Here is a 20176-nt window from a genome sequence, read left to right on the forward strand (position 1 = left end):
AATATGCAAAGTAAAAGTCAAAACTCTTCATAGGCAAAGACAAGCAGTGTTGAAAGCCAAAAATAATATAGAAAATTATTTCTATGACCGATGACTAAGAAAACAGTCATTCAGACTGTTTTGTTAATCCAACAAGAAATCTGTGATTTGGGTTCTGTTCCAATTTTCAAACCAAACGCAGTGGTTAATGTAAATGAGCAACTGCACCATAAGCTTGGCAACATAATATTAAATGACTGGGTACTGCTTACATTAATATGAGAAACTTAGTAAATCCCCTAGAAGAGAAATGCTTTTAGTGGCAGCCCTTGGAGTAAAGCCACTGTGTGCAATCTAAAATAAATCCCTGGCACAAACTGATTACATAAATGGCTAAAGGCGGGATGAGTGGTAAGAGACCTATCCTCAGTTTGTAGCACAGTTAAAGCCATACATAAGAACATACTTTGGCACCCTGGCCAAACGACCCATTTAACTGGAAAAACACTGCACACCTGTGGTTTTCTGTTTCTGCTAATTACTGAGCATTAATTTATTAAGTGCCATAATATGTTCTGACCTCAATATTTTTAAGACATATATGTAGCTTTACCTTAAACTCTCTTTATCTTTGTGCCAGTTATAGTCACACATTAATGTGATTTGTCACTACTGAGTCCCTGCTGTCCAACCAATCTTCCAGTGCCTCTAAGGTTAAATTTAGCAAGCTCATGCAAAAACCCATTCTGTCCAGTTAACTCAGATCATGTTCAGATTTAGCTCACAGTAAATGACATGATCTAATTTTATCATGGAGCTAAATGTTATCCAGCAGTTACTTCTAGCAAGACATTGGCTTGCCCTCATCAGCTTTAGCAGTGCTATTGATAGTTTGATCAAGCCACGGACAGACAAAACCTATTCATGTCAAAGCATTCACCTTTTTGCCCAAAAGAAGCAAGTCATAACTGCAAAGCTACAAACATTTATTACCACGAGCAGCCACCTCTATTATAGAAACAGGCATCTGGTTGCCAAAACAAAACCTTATCAACATAATGAATCCATAATGAATGTTCTGCCAATAGATTACAATACTTAGAACTGCTTTAAATATTGACACTTCTTATCAGCAGACAATAGATTCAGGTGACTGGTCAATATTATTTTACCACTGACACAGCTTGGCTTTATCATAAGGTTTTCTAAGAATACATTTAAATAGTGCAATGGTTTTGAAGCTATATTTGAAGTACCCATGGTGGTACTTTAGCAAGGCTCAGAATAAAAAAAATAAAATAAAAAGTCAGTCAGTCAGTCATTCATATTAACAAGGCCAATACGGAACTATTATCCCAAACAGCTTAAAAGATTCATGACTTTTGCTGCAAATAGAAGCTACTCCTAAAAACCAATAGTGAAGTCATCTTGAGCTACATTACATAAAACGCTTTCATCTTTTTTAAAACTCTGAACAGGACAAAAATTGAAGACAAATGTGTAAAGGAATGAACAAATGGAAAGATAGACTGATGGCAGAATTACAGTCAAAGGAAGATGGAAGGAATAATATCCTGTCATGACAAACGGCAAATGCAAAAAGAATCCAAAACAGAAAATAAATATCTATAAGTGTTGTAATTAATTCACCTGGCATGTGAGAGCTGAAAACAAAACCAATTGGGAAAATAATTGCACCAATATAAACAAAATGTAGAATTAAAACCATTAAGGGAACAGATGGTTTAAAGCTCTGCAGGCTACTAACAAAACCAGAAAAAGCATGATGACCAACACTGTGACATTGGTAGCAGCAAAGAAAAATGTTGTGCTGGTTTAGTGGTATAATATATATATTGCTTTAAGCTAGGCATGATTATGCTGATGTACAGTAAGTAGAAAGTTAAATGGCCAGTGGAGCAGAAGTGTGACATTGATGTGGTGAGATGTGATGAGTTAACTTTTCTGCAAATGAACTTGATGAAATGATATCAGGTCTTTATGTGGCTGAAATCCCTCAGTTGGTTTTATTCCAAGTTGACTTTTAGAATAGACAAAGAGTTCATGTGTGGTCAAAGGAAAGGATTAATGGTGAGAAAATACCATAATATCTTTCAGTATACCCTATTTTGAAATTTTTGACAAAATGTCTGATCTTTTTTTAAGCATTCTATATAGCTGTACCTTTTATAGTCTTAGCAATATTAATAATAGTTATAATAATAATAAAAAACATCATCATTATTTTAATGTCCTTACTAACAAAAGAAAACAGCAGAGGTGCAGTTTTGCTACCACATCAGCAAGGTTCCCAGCAATGTCAAAACCAATTTAATCTCCTGTTCCTCATTGCCCTCGCTATATTTAGCAGCAGTTTTATTTCCTACCAGCAACCACAACTGCTATTTTCACTCTGATATTTTTAATACATTCACCGAACAACAAAATAACTAAACAGCATGTTAACAAAGTATCAAAAATAAAAAGGAATTGTGCCTCAAGAACATTACATAAACTCCATAATCTGACCTTAGAATTACAACCTCATTCATATCTGACCCCAAGTCTTTTGCATCAAATTTGTCGGTATTCCCAGAAGCCTTTTCAGAGCTGACATTAACACAACAGAACTGTGTTTACTATAAACAGCAATGCACATTATCACATGACACTGGAAAAAATGAGATGACAGAGGAAATCAGCAACTTACACTATTTTGCAAATGGTATGAGTCAGAGAGAACATGAGTTAAAAATAACTTATCTCTACACTTTTAACAGATTTATTGTCGAGATATTAATCATTCTATGCAGTTCAAAAGTATGCAAATAAAAAATACCTACTTACTCTATACTATACCGCATTGCACTACAAGAAATCCATGTAATGCAGCTCTTTTATTTGCATTATTTTGATGTACCTATTTAATTTTCCTGCATCTCAAATTTTGTTTCTGCCACTTGTATATATTCTTTGGATTTATGTTATAAGCATAAAGCTCATTTTAATGTGCATTTGCAGTTAGGCCCACTTTGTTAAGATACCAATAAATAACATTAAGTGCTAACAAATGTCACAAGAAGTGACATAATTATTAAATAGAGAACCTGTGTGATTTCATTGAAGTTCTAAATGCAGCTGTTCTGTGAAGAACATCTAGATTTGGTAGACAACTTGAGTGAACAATCAGTATTATGAAGACCAAGAAAAACAGTACAAAGGTCAGAGATGGAGTTGTGGACAAGTTTAAGAATGGTTATAAAAGCAATATTCCAAGCCTCAAAGATTTCACAGAGAAACATCCATTTTATCAAATTAAAATATAAAAAAAGTATGTCACAATTGTAAGTCTAGCAGGATACTGCCATACACGTTTACCTCAACAATTTTCAAAGTAAAAGAGAGAAAAGAAAGAATTAATTATTGGTCCTTAAGTGAAGTCAAGTGCAAAATCTTCTGAAGCAAACTGTCTTTTCAAGTGGGGGATTTATACAGATTAAACCCAAGAAGTGGTGGGAACCACTTAATGAACTCAACAATTTGAATCATGCACAAAGGAAATTAATTGTAAGTTCTCTAGGAAGCAATAGCAATTATGGACCAGAATATCAGCTAGCATCTCTGCAGCCCAAATGGCATTATTCAACCATATCTGCAGACATGGAAGATATGGAAGTATCTATGATAATGGAAATGAACTCAGTCAGACCGTTTCATATTTTGTTGTTACTAAAGATGGTAACAGATGGTTAGATTCATATTTTTGTGGGCTGTCAAGCTTATGGTATATATATATATATATACCATACCATATATATATACACACGCAAGTTCAAGACCGCTGTTGTTGTGCTGTGACTCAAGTCTAAAAACTGACATCTTTGCAGCAGGGAGGAAAGAAACATGCAAGGTCTTACAAATGCGTAGCTACTGCTCAGTCACTCTCATCTGAGTCACCCTGCATCTTAATTAGTCTGGAAACAGCAGAAACTCACTTGTGGAAAGAAGATAGATTGAAAGCTTACGGTGAAATTCACTGCTTCGTAAATTTGGCATCCCACATTTAACAGACTTTGAGCTATTTTGAATGTAGTATTGTATGTGTCTGTCCATGTGTGCAGCAGCCCTAGCCTTCTCAAAAGGACATTAATTTGCTAAATATATTAATAGTTTTTCATTACTTTTGTTCACATAAAACCTATAAAATGTTTTTACAAGGCAGTTACTGTAGATAGAAGCATTTATCACATGTATTTTTTCGTATTCACAATAGTTAAAATAATAAGCTAATTATGTCTGAAGCCAAAGATCTGAATCACATGCAGAAACATTAAAGTGAGACACGTGGTTGGCAAGGGAGCAAAGAAACAGGTCCTGAGGAGCTGAGTTAATTTCCAAGCCTAACAAGTGATTAATCAATAGATGTAAAGATGACAGTTAATATCTGATGATGTGGGAAGTTGTAGTTAAGAAAATTGACAGCTCTATCTTTTGCAACAAGCTCATATTCAGACAAATGGACAAATGTCCTCAGTTTTCTTGTATGACATCAAGTATGATTTTATAATAAATGTATATCAAAGACAATCACAAATAGCACAAATGATAAAGAATTCCTCACCTTTATCAAGCAATAGATTAAAAATTAACATAAAGCAAGCTTAGATGATGAATTGGAAGATAAATTTTAATTGGTCTGTATAAATGTCTTCACACTCTTAACTCAAAACACTAAAAACAGCTGACACACAACTGTTATTTGATTTTAGATGCAATGGTATTTGTAATGGTGGTGATAAAGGAGTAAGCTATAGGATCCAAAGAGAGAACATTGACATTAGGATGGTTGGAGAATTGCCACAAAATGTGGATGAGATGGAAATCGTGAAACAAAGGCACCTCCCAGGAAGCTGCTGTATAAAAAGAAATGCATTTAATAAAACAGGAAATATGACATAACTGAAACACAGTCTATAAATGTAATGTCGAGTGTGAAATAACACTTATTTTAAGCTTTTTCTCATCTTTTTTGATCACCAAACATGGCTCATCTTTAAATTTTATATTGCATAATTTAAAATAAAATACACTCCATTTTTGTTTAATTTTTTTCCATCTCTGCTTTTTGATGAGACCCCTCCTGTCTATAATCATCACCTTATTTTTACTAATGTTGAAGAGATAGGCTGTTGTTTTCACACAGTGTGAAAAGACTTCCCAGTTCTGTGGGTTTTCATCGGTGATCGAGCAAGTCGCTTCAGTTCCATTTGAATCTTTCAGGAGGATGTCCGTATGTGTGACAGAACAGTGATTAGCTAACACTGTTAGGGAACACCTTGTGCCCCGGAGCATTCTAGAATGAATCCAAACTAAGAGTGGAAAAACAATACTCCCTATAAAAATACAGTCTTTCAAAATAAACCAATCAATAAATGCATACCTTTTTCAGCTGTGGTTATGACAGACAGGTAGACAAAAACTAATGTTCTACTTGTTTCTTGAGTGGATGTCAATAACAACCCAAAAGTATTTACAATGAATAGATCATACTCTATTTCCACTGATCATACTCTGATAGTACAAATACTAATGCAGCCACAGACAGAGAAATTGTTCCATCATGTCTGTTTCACTTTTTTTTTAACCAGACCCTTATATCTGAGAACTAACATCACTGGAAATACTTGCACTCAAGGATCCTTGCATGCGTCATGTCTTTTGTATTTGTGGTAAAAATCTTACTTTTGTACTGCAGAGGGAAAATATAGTTTGTTGGTTAAAAAATAGTTTCAGCTGTAGATATTGCAGAGTAAATTAGCATATTGCTTAAATTAGGTCACACTAATGAATTCAGAGGGAATTTGTTGTGAACTCTTAACAAAATACCAGCTAAAAATACACATCCACTGAACAGAACTTGCAGATCTTTCTCATTAGCATTTAAAAAACGAGGACAGGGATGGAGGTCTAATAACCTGTATTGCATTGAGTTAGGTAATACCCAACTTACATACACATGCACACACATGTCTTCCTGTCTATACGAGAACTTTGCATTTACTACATTTTTTTATTCATTTCAATGACCTAACCATTGCCAGTATATGCCTAACCCCAAACCTAACTTAAACTCAATTCACACCTTTTTCCTACACCTAACCCCCCCAACACAAAAACATCACTTCTTCATAGGCAGTTGGTCCTCACAAGTAAGTACTTGTTGGAGAAATGGACTCTACAAGTTGAGAGATGCTAAAACATACACATAATGTCATAATGTGTACTCATCGGGCATGTAAAGAAACTAGAGGACAAAGCAATGTTGACCAATACTTTTACACGTGCTTGTGAATGTCTGAGACATTAGAATGCTGGAGCTGTTTTTAGATGTACTGTATTTTTTCCTCCAGGAGTCGGTCTTACTGCATGGTTGAATAGAACATGCGCCGTTTCCTCCTGACTACATGGATATGTCAGGGATTTTTATAAATAGCTCAGTAGCACGTGTCTGCAGCATACAGCACACTCAGGAGCGATGGAGCCTGACTTTTTAGCACACAGACAAGCCAAGAAAATAGGCAGAGGAGACACATTATGATATTGAGAGATTGACAAACATAAAAAATATTAAACTGCATGAACTATATTGTGACTGCCCTTGTCCTCTAAATAAAGCACATACTGTCCTATAATATGTTTAAAAATAGGATTCATCATTTTAGTAGAACCAGTCATTTTACTTGAATGATTTTCCAGATGTGCTAGCAGTCGTTCTAGGCCGTTTACTGGTAACAAGATATGAATTTTATTTAAAAAAAATGTTTTAATGTTCAACCTACAAAAACTTTCCATTATAACATTCCAATAGTTTAGACTTCTTTCAAAGACATGCTGGAAAACATGAATAGTAGTACTGTGCTGTCCTTCCCTAGCTGCTGTCTGTGGATTATGTGGCAGATGGAAAGCTCTTCAAGGCAAATTTGGGTATTGTGCAACAATTTCAGTCTTGAAAATATACACTGTCATGCCATGAAAACAGAATTATTAAAACAGGCAAAAGTTTCTTATAGGACTTTACTTAGTTTATTGCCTAATTATTAGGTAGATCTAAAAATCAAAATGACAACAAATATTTTAGATCACAATATTATTTATGTCTGGAATATTTCATTTTTAAGCTGCAATGGTGTGAAACAAGTAACTTTCATACAAATTTGCAAAACTGAGAATTTCAAAAAATTGTATCATGTCGACATTAAATGAATTGCATCTTAAATTGATGATGGCCACTTTCTTTTATATTACTAACAGGAATACTTAGCACTATTTTTTCTCCTCCGCATCCTTGTTTCAGAACAAAAACCCTTTACACTACACAATACACTAGTATTTTTATTATGTTGCCTGTTTATTCTGTAATCATTGCGTGACACTCCTATGATTTTTGATGGGGAATGTTTCTATACATAGTCTGTAATACGTATTCACTACCTATTGTTTTTGCACCACTCTGAAAATAACTATTCATCAGTGAAGTGAGTCTGCCTTGAGATTATGACACATTCTGATGAGCAAGCAACCTACCTTTCTAGTTCATTGCACTTGTTTTATCCATTACAGATTATATATAACATGAGTGTTTCTGGGTCAGGCAGCATCAGTGCTATGGTTTTTTTTTTTTTTTTAAAACTACAGTGGGTTTGCGTGTTGTGAGGTCTACATGCAGTAGGTTAGGGAAAGTTTGGAAAACTAGGGGGTTAACTCTTCGTGATGCAAACTAAAGTTCTTTGTGGGAATATATTTACGCCTCTCAGTTATCCTGACCACAAAGTAGGGTGACAAATAATTCATGTTATTAGCTAATACCAAAACCTGACATACAGTTGTTCCAGTCTGAAGGCAAATGCACATGTTTTCTCAAATGTACAAGTATATTAAAACATTCTTTCATGAGTGAGTGGGGAACACAAAGTGAAATTTTTAAAAGCTTTGGAATTTAGGTGGTAGGTGTAGCCCATTAGTTTCAGTAAATGGCTTTTAGCTGAGTAATGAAATGTACATTTGATACAATGTTCCCAATTTAAGTTCCAAGCTTCAAAGTAGTCCTTTCTTTCATTTTTTTCTGCAGCAGCATTATGATCAAGGATAAATACTTCATATAAACTATATATAAAATACAGTTTTTTTTGTGTGACAAGATAGATGCACGGATGGATAAAGCAAAAGACATACAATTTAGTATTGGCATTATTCCTATAATGAGAACACTCTCTTCACACAATCTTGAAAATATGAAAACAGGAAGAATCATAGGCAGATGTAATAATTTAGATAGAAATAGGTGATTTTAATCTAAAAGTGGCACATAACCAAGATACCAATTGCCATTATTGGTGTTGAGCTCTGAAAATTGGTTTAACTATCTTTTTTATAAAATGTTTATCCTCTAAAAATATGTTGCAATCTGTCAACAAAAAAATGAAAAAAGGGTAGTGTTTTAGTGTGTATTGTAGTACTGTGCTGCAACTTTTTTATTTTTACTAATAACTAAGACTATTTCTCACATAGCAGAATAACAACTTGACTGAGTTTGTAGATATTTTTCATTGTGCAAAGTAAGATTGCCCGTGTTTTTGCTTTGAGTATTTTTTGTATTTTTGAGGATCTAGTATACCTACCCAAAATATACGCATTTTTTTCTTATGATTGTAATTCAGACATGCATTCAATAATTCCCATATATTCCCAAATATGTCTAATTTATTTAACTAAATTTTAATTTAGCATTGATCCAGCAAAGATCTAAGCCTTGATCGTCAAGTTCTTGATACAAACAAAATTGTAGCTCGGCGTTACTGTTTCTTAGCAATTTAATTTCTAAAGACTGTTTCTAAAGAAGTTTCCATTACCACTTTGTAGAAGTTAAATAGAAATGCATATATTCTTAAATATTAAATCATTGGTATTACTTATAGAAAAAACATATTTAAGTCTCTAAATTAATTGATCATTTATTAAGTTCTTTGCTCTACTGGGTGTGTAGGGACTCTTATTTGACAGCACAGTCTTGATTGAACAATGATTTCTTCCCAAGCTGTTTGTATATTTCTATGTTTTAAGCCTACCCTGATGTTCTTTTCTGTTCACACAATGTACCAAATTGTTAATTTGCCCACCCTCCCTTCTATCTCTCTGAGTACACATCTTTTGACTGCAAAAACAAATAAACCTGATCAGCTTCACGGCACCCCTGTTTGTGAAAGCAGTAAAATACAATTTGTCCAAAATGGATACATATTTTTAAAATGTTCAGATTGTCTTTTTTAAATTTACATGTATCTGACATTTATATCCTTGATAAGCAGTCAAAAAACATATGGTGAGAATTTAGTGTGCACAAAGATCAACATAGTTTAGTTTATGAGGATAAAATTGAAAAATATTAACTGGCATAATAAAATGCAACAAGAAAAGGGACTTAATTTTGTTTCAAATAAAACTAGTGTTAAAAGAAGTCTGTGGCTTGTGATGCAGCATCTTTATAGTCACGCCCCATCTGTTGTGACCCATGTGTCCCACAGGCAGAACGCTGACAAACAGAACAAGACAGCAGCAGTGTACAAATGAGTTGAGGCAGGCTGTTATAGAAAATAGGGGGTATGGTTTATTTTAGTGTATTTATAGCTCAGGTGGAGTGAGGGAATAGTTTTTTATTTCATTTTTTAAATAAATGTTTTTTTGTTTTTTTTAATGGTTCACACACCAATAGTTAGTTTCATAAAATGTTATACATAAAGGTAAATTGCGTATTAATAAATTGCATTAATTATTTCAGCTAGTATAAAAATGAATTAGTGTTTGTTTTTTAACCGCTCTGTTTATTCCCTCATTTGGTTAAGCTGACTGTAGATGTAGATTTCTTATTTTGTAAATGACAAAATAGGAAAGAAAAAAAACATTTTTTTTTTTTTAACTTTGCTTTCTTTACAGTCAAACTATTTCCCGAATTCCCAGATATAGAGATGCCATGGCTTTGAATGCTTCCTATGGAATATTTTATAAGTTTGAGGAAACTGGAAATATGATGTTCCATGTCACTTGTGAACCACCCACATGTTTCATCCCCAGGCTTATCACCATGAAGACCAGATTAGGCTGTCTTTCCAAAAAATCGGACTCCTACAGTGACTTCTCGGAGTTCCTGCCTCCTGCTCATGAGACCACAGCAAGATGTCTGAAGTGAGTCCGCTCCCCAAAGACAGCGTTTTGTTTCTGTTTGTCAAATACTTTTACAGGCCAATGAAGGAAAACCCGTTCCACTTAAACATAACATATGTTTTTGCTATGCCAGTGTGATGTTTAGAGTAGATTACTAATTTTTTAGGCCAACAATTTGCATCATCAACTTTTTAAATTGTTTGTTCCAAATACTGTATTTCCACAGATAAAGCCCTTGCATAAGGTTTTATTTACTTGAGTTTGTTGGAAACTAAAATGTTTTTCTTCTCATATTTGTATTATCTCTCCTCATCTTACAATCAGCTCTGACCAACCTACTGGTCTAAATGTTAAGGAAACTCATCCTCATGGGAGGATGCTGCCACCACTATGTTTGACAGTGTGAATGGGTTTCTCATTTCATTTTATCTCATTTCTTTCCCCATCAACTGTCCTGTCAACAGATTTTCCCATCTGAGCTGTTGGTCTCTGGAGTTCCTCTGTGATTATGTATTGGAACTGTTTTTGTAAAATACCATGCTTGACTTAAAGAGAATCTGTGAACTATTGTAGTAGACATAAAATGTTACATGGTTTCAGGAGTATTCAAGACAGCTATATTTCAACTACAAAGTTCAATGTAATTTATTGTGTCTTGGTCTTTCATCATCTAGAGAGGAAGATTCATTTAGAGCAGCAGATAGATCACGTAATAATCCTTATATCAAAATGTCAAGACCCATGTTTGGTTCAAAAAATCAATCAAAGCATAATGGCTTGTTACCATCTTAATGAATCTGTTCTCTGGCTTTTTCTCCTTCAGACTATCAACAGACGAAGTTGTTCGATGGTCTGAATCATTTGATCACCTTCTTGCTCACAAATGTAAGTTTCTGTTAATTGATTTTTCTTAGAATCATTTCTGACCATACAAGAAAGTTAAATATAAAGTAAAAATAATGATAATAATAATAATAATAAGGCCACCTTAAAATACCCTCCTTTTCTTTGTGAGGTTTACTCTTGACACGAGTTAACTCCAGTCGTCCCCCTTTCCAGCTCTTCTTATGTAAGCGTCTTATTTCTGTGTTGTCAGGGCTCCTAACTACATAATGAGTCATACTTGTCACTGACCTTCCCCATTGGACCAAGCACAAATTGGGACAGACTTGTCATCTCAGTTCCTTCTGTACTGACAGGTCATGTGTTTATTCTTAGTTAACAAGCAATGTGACGTAGCATGCATGACCTCAAACCAGCTGAACTGACAAATGAAAAAGGACATGATCAGAGACCTAAGATCAATCTGTTACAACTTAATAAATCAATTGTAGTAAACATTTGATAAATGATTAAGCACTATCAGTTTAACTGTTTCCTGTATGAATCAGGACTTATTTTCACAGACATTGTGTAATGTCATTTTAGTGAGAAAAGGACTTTAATAGATATTAATTTATTGTCGAAATTAAACAAACCAGTTGAGATCTTTAAAAAAAGTAATTTAATGAAATTGACCAAATGTCTTCCTTGGAAACTCATCAAGAAAATTGTGCTTCCATAACCCACAAAGCCTTAGTATTTTCTGATTCCAGCAGCTTTTTGTGAGGCAAATCTCTATCCACCTATTGTTGCATGTTGATGCTAAATACAGTGTATACAACTTTTGTGCAGCATTGCAGTACCAGTGACAAAATTTTGTTTTTCAAGCCAACTACAAAACCTATATATATTTATGTGCAAACTGCCTGGTGATGAATCACTTCTTTTCTTATTACTTTTAATACTTTGAATTGTTTTCACTATGCCTCATGAGTTCCTCTGTAAATCCTCCTAGCTAACAGAATTCATGTAATTTACCAACTGTATTCTTTTCATAAAAGTGACTGTGCCTGGGAAGGGTTTACAGACTTACCAAAGCAAAAAAAGTGTTATATTGACATAATCTATTTACATTTGACTGAGGTTATGACATAACACAAGACTGGGTTAACACACAAACAAAATAAGCATGGGACTTTTTACAGAGGCAAAAATAGAGATTTTCCCTGGTGCAGAATGATGTGACACACCTGCGTGTCCTGGACAGTTGACTGAGCATTAGCGATGTCCACTACAACATGTGCATAGACATGCATATGTGTTTCATAATAAATGCGATCACGCAAGCCTTTATTTTATTAAATGAATAAATAAATAAAAAGTTCACTCCTGGCCTGTTTGACTCAAGAACATTACAAAGTTAACAGGCATTTTTAATCACATTGCATCAAAGTTGCTGTCTGAATACTTTACAATAACAAACGGTCTCTTCTGAATCTCTTGTACTTGTCTGAGCTTTCTTTGTCTTTTCTATTTAAAGCTGTTCATGATTACTCTGATTTATTTGCAATAAAATTAAGTCTCTGCAGAGTCTCAGTCGTTTATTTTATCACATTTAAAGTAAATAACCTGTTTCTAACAAGCTATGTATTCCTGTCTTAGCTCATTCTCCATCTGTCCTTATGTCAACTTGACTGTTCTAGTCCCTTTGAGCCGCTCAGCTGCCTTCAGCTGTGAAATCAGTGCTCTGCAATCTAACCTTTAAAAATAATCAGAACATGTTCATATACAATGCTTAGCTACCAAAAGCATTTTATCTCAAATAACTTGGGCACTTTGGCTTAAGGTGGAGAAGTGAAATATTTAACTATTATTTTGTTGTCTGAAATATATTACTGAACACTTTAAAATCATATGAGAACTAGATGGTAATGGCAATAGTAACAGTTTGACAGCATCTCTGAGTAAACTGCTACACACAGAGCAAGCTGTTGATTTGACATAAATAAGCACTTTTGGACGTTTGATCACAAACTCATGTAATGACCTTTACTTTCAGGACAGGAAATTACCAGCCATAAACCATTACTGTCTCTGTGTATTGTGCAATTTTTGATTACACTTTTGCACTTTGTTTAATTTAAAAATATGACCTTTACATGTGATGTTGGGTCGTCCTAATCTAAGAAGAAACACGATCTTTTGACACAACGCATGTGGAACTTTAAATAGCAGACCACACCGTGTTTCATGTTATCCTTCTATGCCCATTTGCCTTACTGTACAATTAGCAAAACAGCCCATTTTGTGCTTACTAGCTTTGTCAGACAAACAACAGAAATGAACAGGGTGGAAATTAAAGGTCAACATGACACAAGCCTGTAGAAAAACATGCTCCTCTTCTGTCAGCATCACCTGTGAGAACATAACTATATTTAAAATGTCAAATCATGTTTTTTTTGTTTGTTTCTGCTTTAACAATTAAAGCATGACCAACTTTGTCTCATGAAAATGCAGTTAAAAAAAAAATCTAAAAACAAGCTACACTTTTTATGGATCACAGTGAAGCCATCTATTAACCCTGCTGTTATGTTGCGGGTCAATTTGACCGGTTTTAAAGTTTACTTTTTTTTTTTTTAAATAGTTGGAAGTATTTTTGTGCATGAAACTTTTTCTATTTATCTTAATAAGTGTACTCTACATATAAAATGAAAATGTATTCATTTTACACATTTGCAACCCCCCTTGCATCTAATTTTTACATAGATACTGTTTGGGTCAATTTGACCTGGCAGTCAAGTAAAAAAGATTAAAAAATAATGTCCAATTCTATATGTTTCTTTGCATCTACGAACCATATATCACACACACACCCACACACACCCCACCACACCCCTACATGCACACCCCCACGAGCCCACTTTCTCACTATTCTCTTTACTTCACTAGGAAACTACTAGAAAGCAGGTGTTCATACAACTTTTGATGGGAACCGTTTCTGTTCCCGTGGGCAAACTCCACCCACGCTGAGTGGACACTCAGCATATGTGGAGGAAAACATAAATACTCTCTGCATGACTCAGTTCTCTTGATTTTAATCAACAGGTCAATTTGACCCTGAACAGTATACGTATCTCAAGTTCAATTATAAAAACCACCCATTGAAAAAAAATATCTAAATGTAATATACATTTTTTTTTACAAAAGATCAATTTCAAGGAAATTGTTTTGTTGTTTGTAAGTTTTTTTAAGTGGACATAAAAAAATGTAATTCCATTTTTTATGTCCATATGAATAAATGAGTAAGTTGTCGTTGTTGAGCCTTTATTTGTGAGAAATAAAAAAATATCATTGTACAAATATTGATTGAAATGGTTAGTATTGGAGTTAATAATCAGATACAAAAATGTTTTGGAGGAATTTTTTGGTTTCTGACACTATTGCATGATTAAACACTCCACAGGTCAAATTGACCCAGGGACATTATTGCTGTACCTCAGAAACAAACGTAAAAGGATTGTTAATCACTGTATGTGTTTCATGACATGTTTTTTGTTCTGCCTGTGTTATTTGTTATGTGCAGATGGGCTTGCTGCATTTCGAACATTCCTCAAGTCTGAATTCAGCGATGAAAACATCGAATTTTGGATGGCTTGTGAGGAGTACAAAAAAATCAAGAGCTCAACCAAACTTGTGTCAAAAGCAAACAAGATATTCAAGGAATTCATTGAGGTTCAGTCACCAAGAGAGGTGTGTTATGTCTGCATTTTGATGTTCATAGATAGAACATTAAAACTGTATTACAACCGTCTTCCTTTGGCCAAGACAAAGTTATATTTCAGAAATGTCAACCTGTCAACCTAAGAACTTGAGCACTCTGTTTTATTTTGATGGTAAAAAAAAGTGTGCTGTCTTTAATCCTAATGGTTGTTACATCAAGAGCATTACAGAGGTTTTTAATGGACGATCAATAAGTCCAGCTTTGCAGCTTAATTTTCTAAGGCATTTTCCTTACAAATTTGGCAACATTTAAATAATAATATACTACTTTTCTAGCAGTTTACATAATATTACACAGAAGCATAAAAAATCCTGGTGTGCAAGTTTTATTATCATAAAAAGCTGAGAAAGATAAAATTGGCTTGCATTGATATCAGTATTTAGGAAATGTTAGTGGTTTTTCAAATTGTAATAGGAAACTTTGAACAAATATTTTAATATAAAATGACCTGGTAGTTTGTTGAACTTATTGAAATATTGCATTAAAAGAGGATGGAAAGTTGAAGTGCAGTTTCTGAAGAGCTGAACCATGGCTTTGTTTTGTTTTGGTCCATGGTCACATAGTGGTGGCACACCTAACTGTCACACTAGGCGTGTGGGTGTGTGTGTGAAGCTGAATTGTGGTTTTTCACTGGACAGAAAAAAAAATTAAGGTGGTAGGCAAACAAAATTAGTTGCTTCTGGTCACATAAAACATTGACAACTGTTCTGTTTCTTTCATTCCTGACAACATTGTGAAACTTTTTTTTTTTTATTCGAAGTGCTACTTCTCTAAAATTCAGATGTAAGCGATCCGTTTTTCTCATACTGTCTTGACAGGTGAACATTGACTACCGGACAAGAGAGAAGACCAAACTGAGCCTGTCAGATCCCACTCCAACCAGTCTCAATGAAGTCCAGGGTAAAATCTACAGTCTCATGGAGAAAGACTCTTACCCACGATTTCTCAGGTCCAAAATGTACCAGAATATTGTCAACAGGGCACATGCGCAAGGTCAGCGGAGGTCTGTTTGACCAATACTGCAAACCACAGTGGACCAAAAACTGGACCTATATGGTGTATCAATCTTTGTCCCTTCGACACCATATCAATACTGTGAATAAGCAAGAATGAAATGACCTGCTTGACTGTTTTCTGTACACCTATTCCAAGCATGCAGTTCCCATAGAAAACTCATATCTCTCTGAATTGCATTATATAGTGAGGAGACTCCTGAGGGACATGTCGGAAAACTCATTTCCTAATATAAATCTGCATCAACATACGTATTTATTGCTGTATAGGTCATTTAAAAAATTGTCAAGGTGATATAAAATAGACAAATAATGTTTTATTGAAACTGAATAGAGATAAATGAATTGATGTCATCTTTTGGGATGTGTTCTAGGAGAAATAGCACTTACCTTTTTGTCACTTCTTGTCAAGGTGTTACTGTGTCTCAATTTGGATATTTTTATTTGTGCAATACTAGTGCAATGCTGCATGGTGCCAAGAGTACTTACTGCATGCATGCAGTGTCAGATTGAAAAGAAAATGTGAGATTTTTATATTGAACCTATTGAATATTTCTTTTTCATTTGTTTCATCAAAAGACAAAAGAAATACTTTAAACTGTATTTTTGTTTTGAAAATGTTGTCTTCCTCCTTTCATTTACATGCTACTACTATGGAAACTATTCCTGGTGCTGTCAAAAAGAAAAATAGCTGATCACTGTGTCAGGTTACTACAGAGAGTGGAGCATCTTTAATACATCACTGAAATTGATATTGTTTTTCTATTGATTTTTTATTTTATTTTATGCATTATTCAAACCATCCAATTATTCAAATCAGTGTTTTTATTTTATACATTTTGTGATTCAGTTACAGTCATGCCATCTCAAGGTACTTTACATTCCAATTAAAGTAAACCCACTTTCTTTGTGAGCTAGAAAGTCTTGTATGCAAATTTTGGTAGTTTCTGTAGTCAAAATGAACAAAATGACCACCTGTTATCTGTGGTTATGCCAAACGACTTATTTATGAATTCATATTAGATAATCATGTATTTTCAACTGGAACAATTGTATAATAGTGAGAACAGTGAGCAGAGTTTATTGATATTTTTCTTAAGCGTTGCTATTCCAAAAAGTGGAGGTTTGTTATTTTTGTAAAACTTTTACTTTTTGCAGCAGGAGGACACAGACTCACAAACAATGGTCATTGAAAATATTTTATTTTTATTTAGGCTGGTCAATACTGATGTGAACATTAAGTGTTAATACATTATAATTACTGACTAAGATATTACTGAAATCCCGAATCAAATAAAAATGCAGTAGATTCAAAATCTAAATTTGTAAAGTGTGATTTGCATTCAGTAATTGTGGCATTTAGCTCACAATAGTAAAAGAGTGGTTAAAGTTTTCTTGAAGACATTAAGAGAATTTGACAGGAAACAAGACAGTAGTTCCCGAAAACACACAGAAAGAAATCTCGCCAAAATGTCAGGGTGACCCCGCCGGACCACGCACAGAGTGAAAAGCTGGTGAGGTCCAAATGACCCCATTTCTTAAGACAACAGGAGGGTTAAGGGTCTGAAGAAAGTTGTCATGTCTGAGCACAAAATGATGAGTTAACCAATTTATCTTGAGTTACTTCAGTCAGTAAAGAAATGGTAAACTACTGAGGGAAAACAGTATATATATTTTTTTTAAGTGTTGCATTTGTTGTGGGTGACTTACTAGGTGTACTCAGAAATCAGAATCCTTGTCTTTTGTATTTTCACCTCTTTTTAATATGGATGTTATCTAGTAACAGCATGAGGATACTCTTTAGTTTTTATGTATTTCTTTTTTATTATATATGTTTGTTGTCATATGGATAGACAATAAATGACAGTTTAAAAATAAATCCAGAGTAGTGTTGTCGATGAGACTTTGCTCCATTACGTGCACTGTGCTATAAAAACTATATTCTTACCCCTGAAATAACCAGATCAAAACTGCTTTCTTTACAATATATGTACCAAATACCCCAACATGTTTAAAGATGTATGTGTCTGAGTTTCACATGAATGTAACCTCCCTGTATATTTTATGAATAAAAATCATAAGAGTATACATAAATCAGAGTGGGAGTTTTTGTCCTTATAAAGTCAGTGAGGTATTACTGTTAGGAAACTGGAATACCGACCTAATTTTCTGGGACATTTTATGTCTTCAGATAAAGAGGACACAAAAATGTAAAAGATACATTTTTGTTTTATTTTATTTTATTTTTTCCCCAATTTTTAATGTATGTTTACTGGTAAAAAATATTGAAATAAAAAGTACATGTAAGTAGATTGTAAAGAACATTGTTTCACATCCTGACACGGCCTTTTGTTATGTTCACTGTTTTAGAAGCAGTGACTCATACTGAAGGAAGTAGTGACTGGATTTTTATTTTTAAACCACCATTGCCTGATGCTGAACATTATAAAATCTGAATGTATTATTTCTTTCACTATTTTTACTTTCCATCATTAAAGAAAGAAGCCACATCTCATTACATATATAGATATGCATATATCAGGCACTGGTGGGATGAAGTTGCCCACATGCCAGAGCATTTCTATTATTTTTGCTGTTTTAATGTGTTTGTCATTCTAGAAACAAAGAGCAGGGTGAATGTGGGACATCCTCTGAGTAGACACAACACAGGCCTATCTGGGCCAGGAGACGGCAAAGACAGCTGACAGATTTGTCTATGGGTTCAGTTTAAAATAAAGCATAAGCTATTAAAGCTCAAATGACCTCAAAGTTATTTTACACTGTTTTTATAAGTCTCACCTGATTTACGTTTCTTCACAGCTTCATCATTTAGCCATCTGGTGGGTTTCTACAAGGATTTTTGATCACTTATATTTTCTATCAAACAGGAGCCTGCAACCTTAGCAAACTAAAGAACGTTCATCTCATAATCCTGTGTTACTTTTTGTTGGCCTGTCACACACACACACACACCTCCACACAAAAAAATCACACTAAAAAGCATCAAATATTTTGAAACAATGTAATTTGAGGCAAAATTCAATGGGTATGAATTGTAAGGCTCTGTATTTCTTGTTCATCTTTCCTGGATATCACCATCTCGCTTCTGTTGCTTTACAATTATTGCTGCTACTTTGTTATTTCTCTGCTTTTCCCTGTGTCTCAATCAATTGTAAACACAATGCCTATTGTGCAGCTCTGCAATGACTATGGATCATAGTCATTGCAGAGGGGACACTTGATTGCTCCTACTGTTCTGTCCTGAGCCAAACAACAGAAGCAGGATGTGGAGAAAATACAAGAAAATATTGAATTGTCTGATTAGTAACCAGTTGAATCAAACAACTCATTTACACCATCAACAATTGTTTCTTTTCATAAGTTCTTCCAAATATAATTGCTGAGCTCAGTTGTGTGCTGTGATAAACCTCCAAAAATACATACTCAAGAACACTGGCACAAGTGACAGTTCATTCTGGAAAGTGGTTCTGGTTTTGGTTTTGTTGGATAAATCCACAGCAGGATTTATTGGTAACTGGTTACATTGATAAACACTGCACTATATTTTGGTGTTTGGTTGAAGGTTTTAATATTGTGAAGTTGTACTAATTTATGTGCACACTAGTTGTACTATTGTTTTAAAGAAAACGTAGTATTTTCCCAGCACAATACACTGAAAGGTCATCTTTCTTGTTTTGTATTTTAGTAAACTTTCTACCCTTCACATTTTTTACGACCCTAAACTTCTTATTACTTTGAAAGTTCACCTTTTCTCGCAAGTTGTTCTTTCAGGTCAAAACGAAATCTTTTTTTTTTTTCTAGAAAATGTTTTTGAACAAATGGATTTGCTTTTGTGCTATTGTGAAGGCTTGTCAAATGTAAGAATGGGTTATGTAACTATTTACTTCATCCTTACTTCTGCTTGCCTGATATATCAAAATTTATCTAACCAAACCAAATAAACAAACAAACTGCAACACCAGTCAGTCTTTCAACTAATCTCAAAGAAATATTTTTTCTTTCTTTTTTTTTTATATATTTTAAAGGGGATTTATTTTTGATTTTCCTCCGCAGTGGCTTTAGCCTCTGAACTTTGCTTTGAAAGAATTTTTTTCCCTGTTACCTTTTTTATTTCTGTGTAATGACTGACATTAACTGAGACAAGTAAATGTTCATCCTTTGTTTAACATAATCTTTGATAAGGTGTTTAAAGAAGACACAATTTCTGTTCCATCACACAACGATAGATGAATCATCATATTTGCAATCACACACCATGGAAACTGAAAACTGTCTTATGTCAATATTTTTTTGATCAAAATCTCTAAATCAATAGTTACATTAATAGCATATAAATGCTGTT

General features: G+C 34.0%; 1 protein-coding gene across 3 annotated transcripts in view; it reads left to right on the top strand.

The window, feature by feature from the left end:
* Nucleotides 1-17907, top strand: part of LOC114151635 (regulator of G-protein signaling 8-like) — a 31501-nt gene extending 13594 nt beyond the window's left edge. For all 3 annotated transcript variants that reach the window (XM_028028973.1, XM_028028974.1, XM_028028975.1), the window contains 4 exons: nucleotides 10108-10218; nucleotides 11021-11082; nucleotides 14603-14769; nucleotides 15619-17907. In XM_028028973.1, coding sequence (XP_027884774.1) covers nucleotides 10108-10218; nucleotides 11021-11082; nucleotides 14603-14769; nucleotides 15619-15813 — 535 coding nt within the window. In that variant the 3' untranslated portion in view covers nucleotides 15814-17907. The remainder of the gene's footprint in view (nucleotides 1-10107; nucleotides 10219-11020; nucleotides 11083-14602; nucleotides 14770-15618) is intronic.
* The last annotated feature ends 2269 nt before the right edge of the window (nucleotides 17908-20176 follow it).

This window comes from Xiphophorus couchianus, chromosome 9 (assembly GCF_001444195.1).
Source record: "Xiphophorus couchianus chromosome 9, X_couchianus-1.0, whole genome shotgun sequence".
Taxonomy (NCBI): Eukaryota; Metazoa; Chordata; class Actinopteri; order Cyprinodontiformes; family Poeciliidae; genus Xiphophorus; species Xiphophorus couchianus.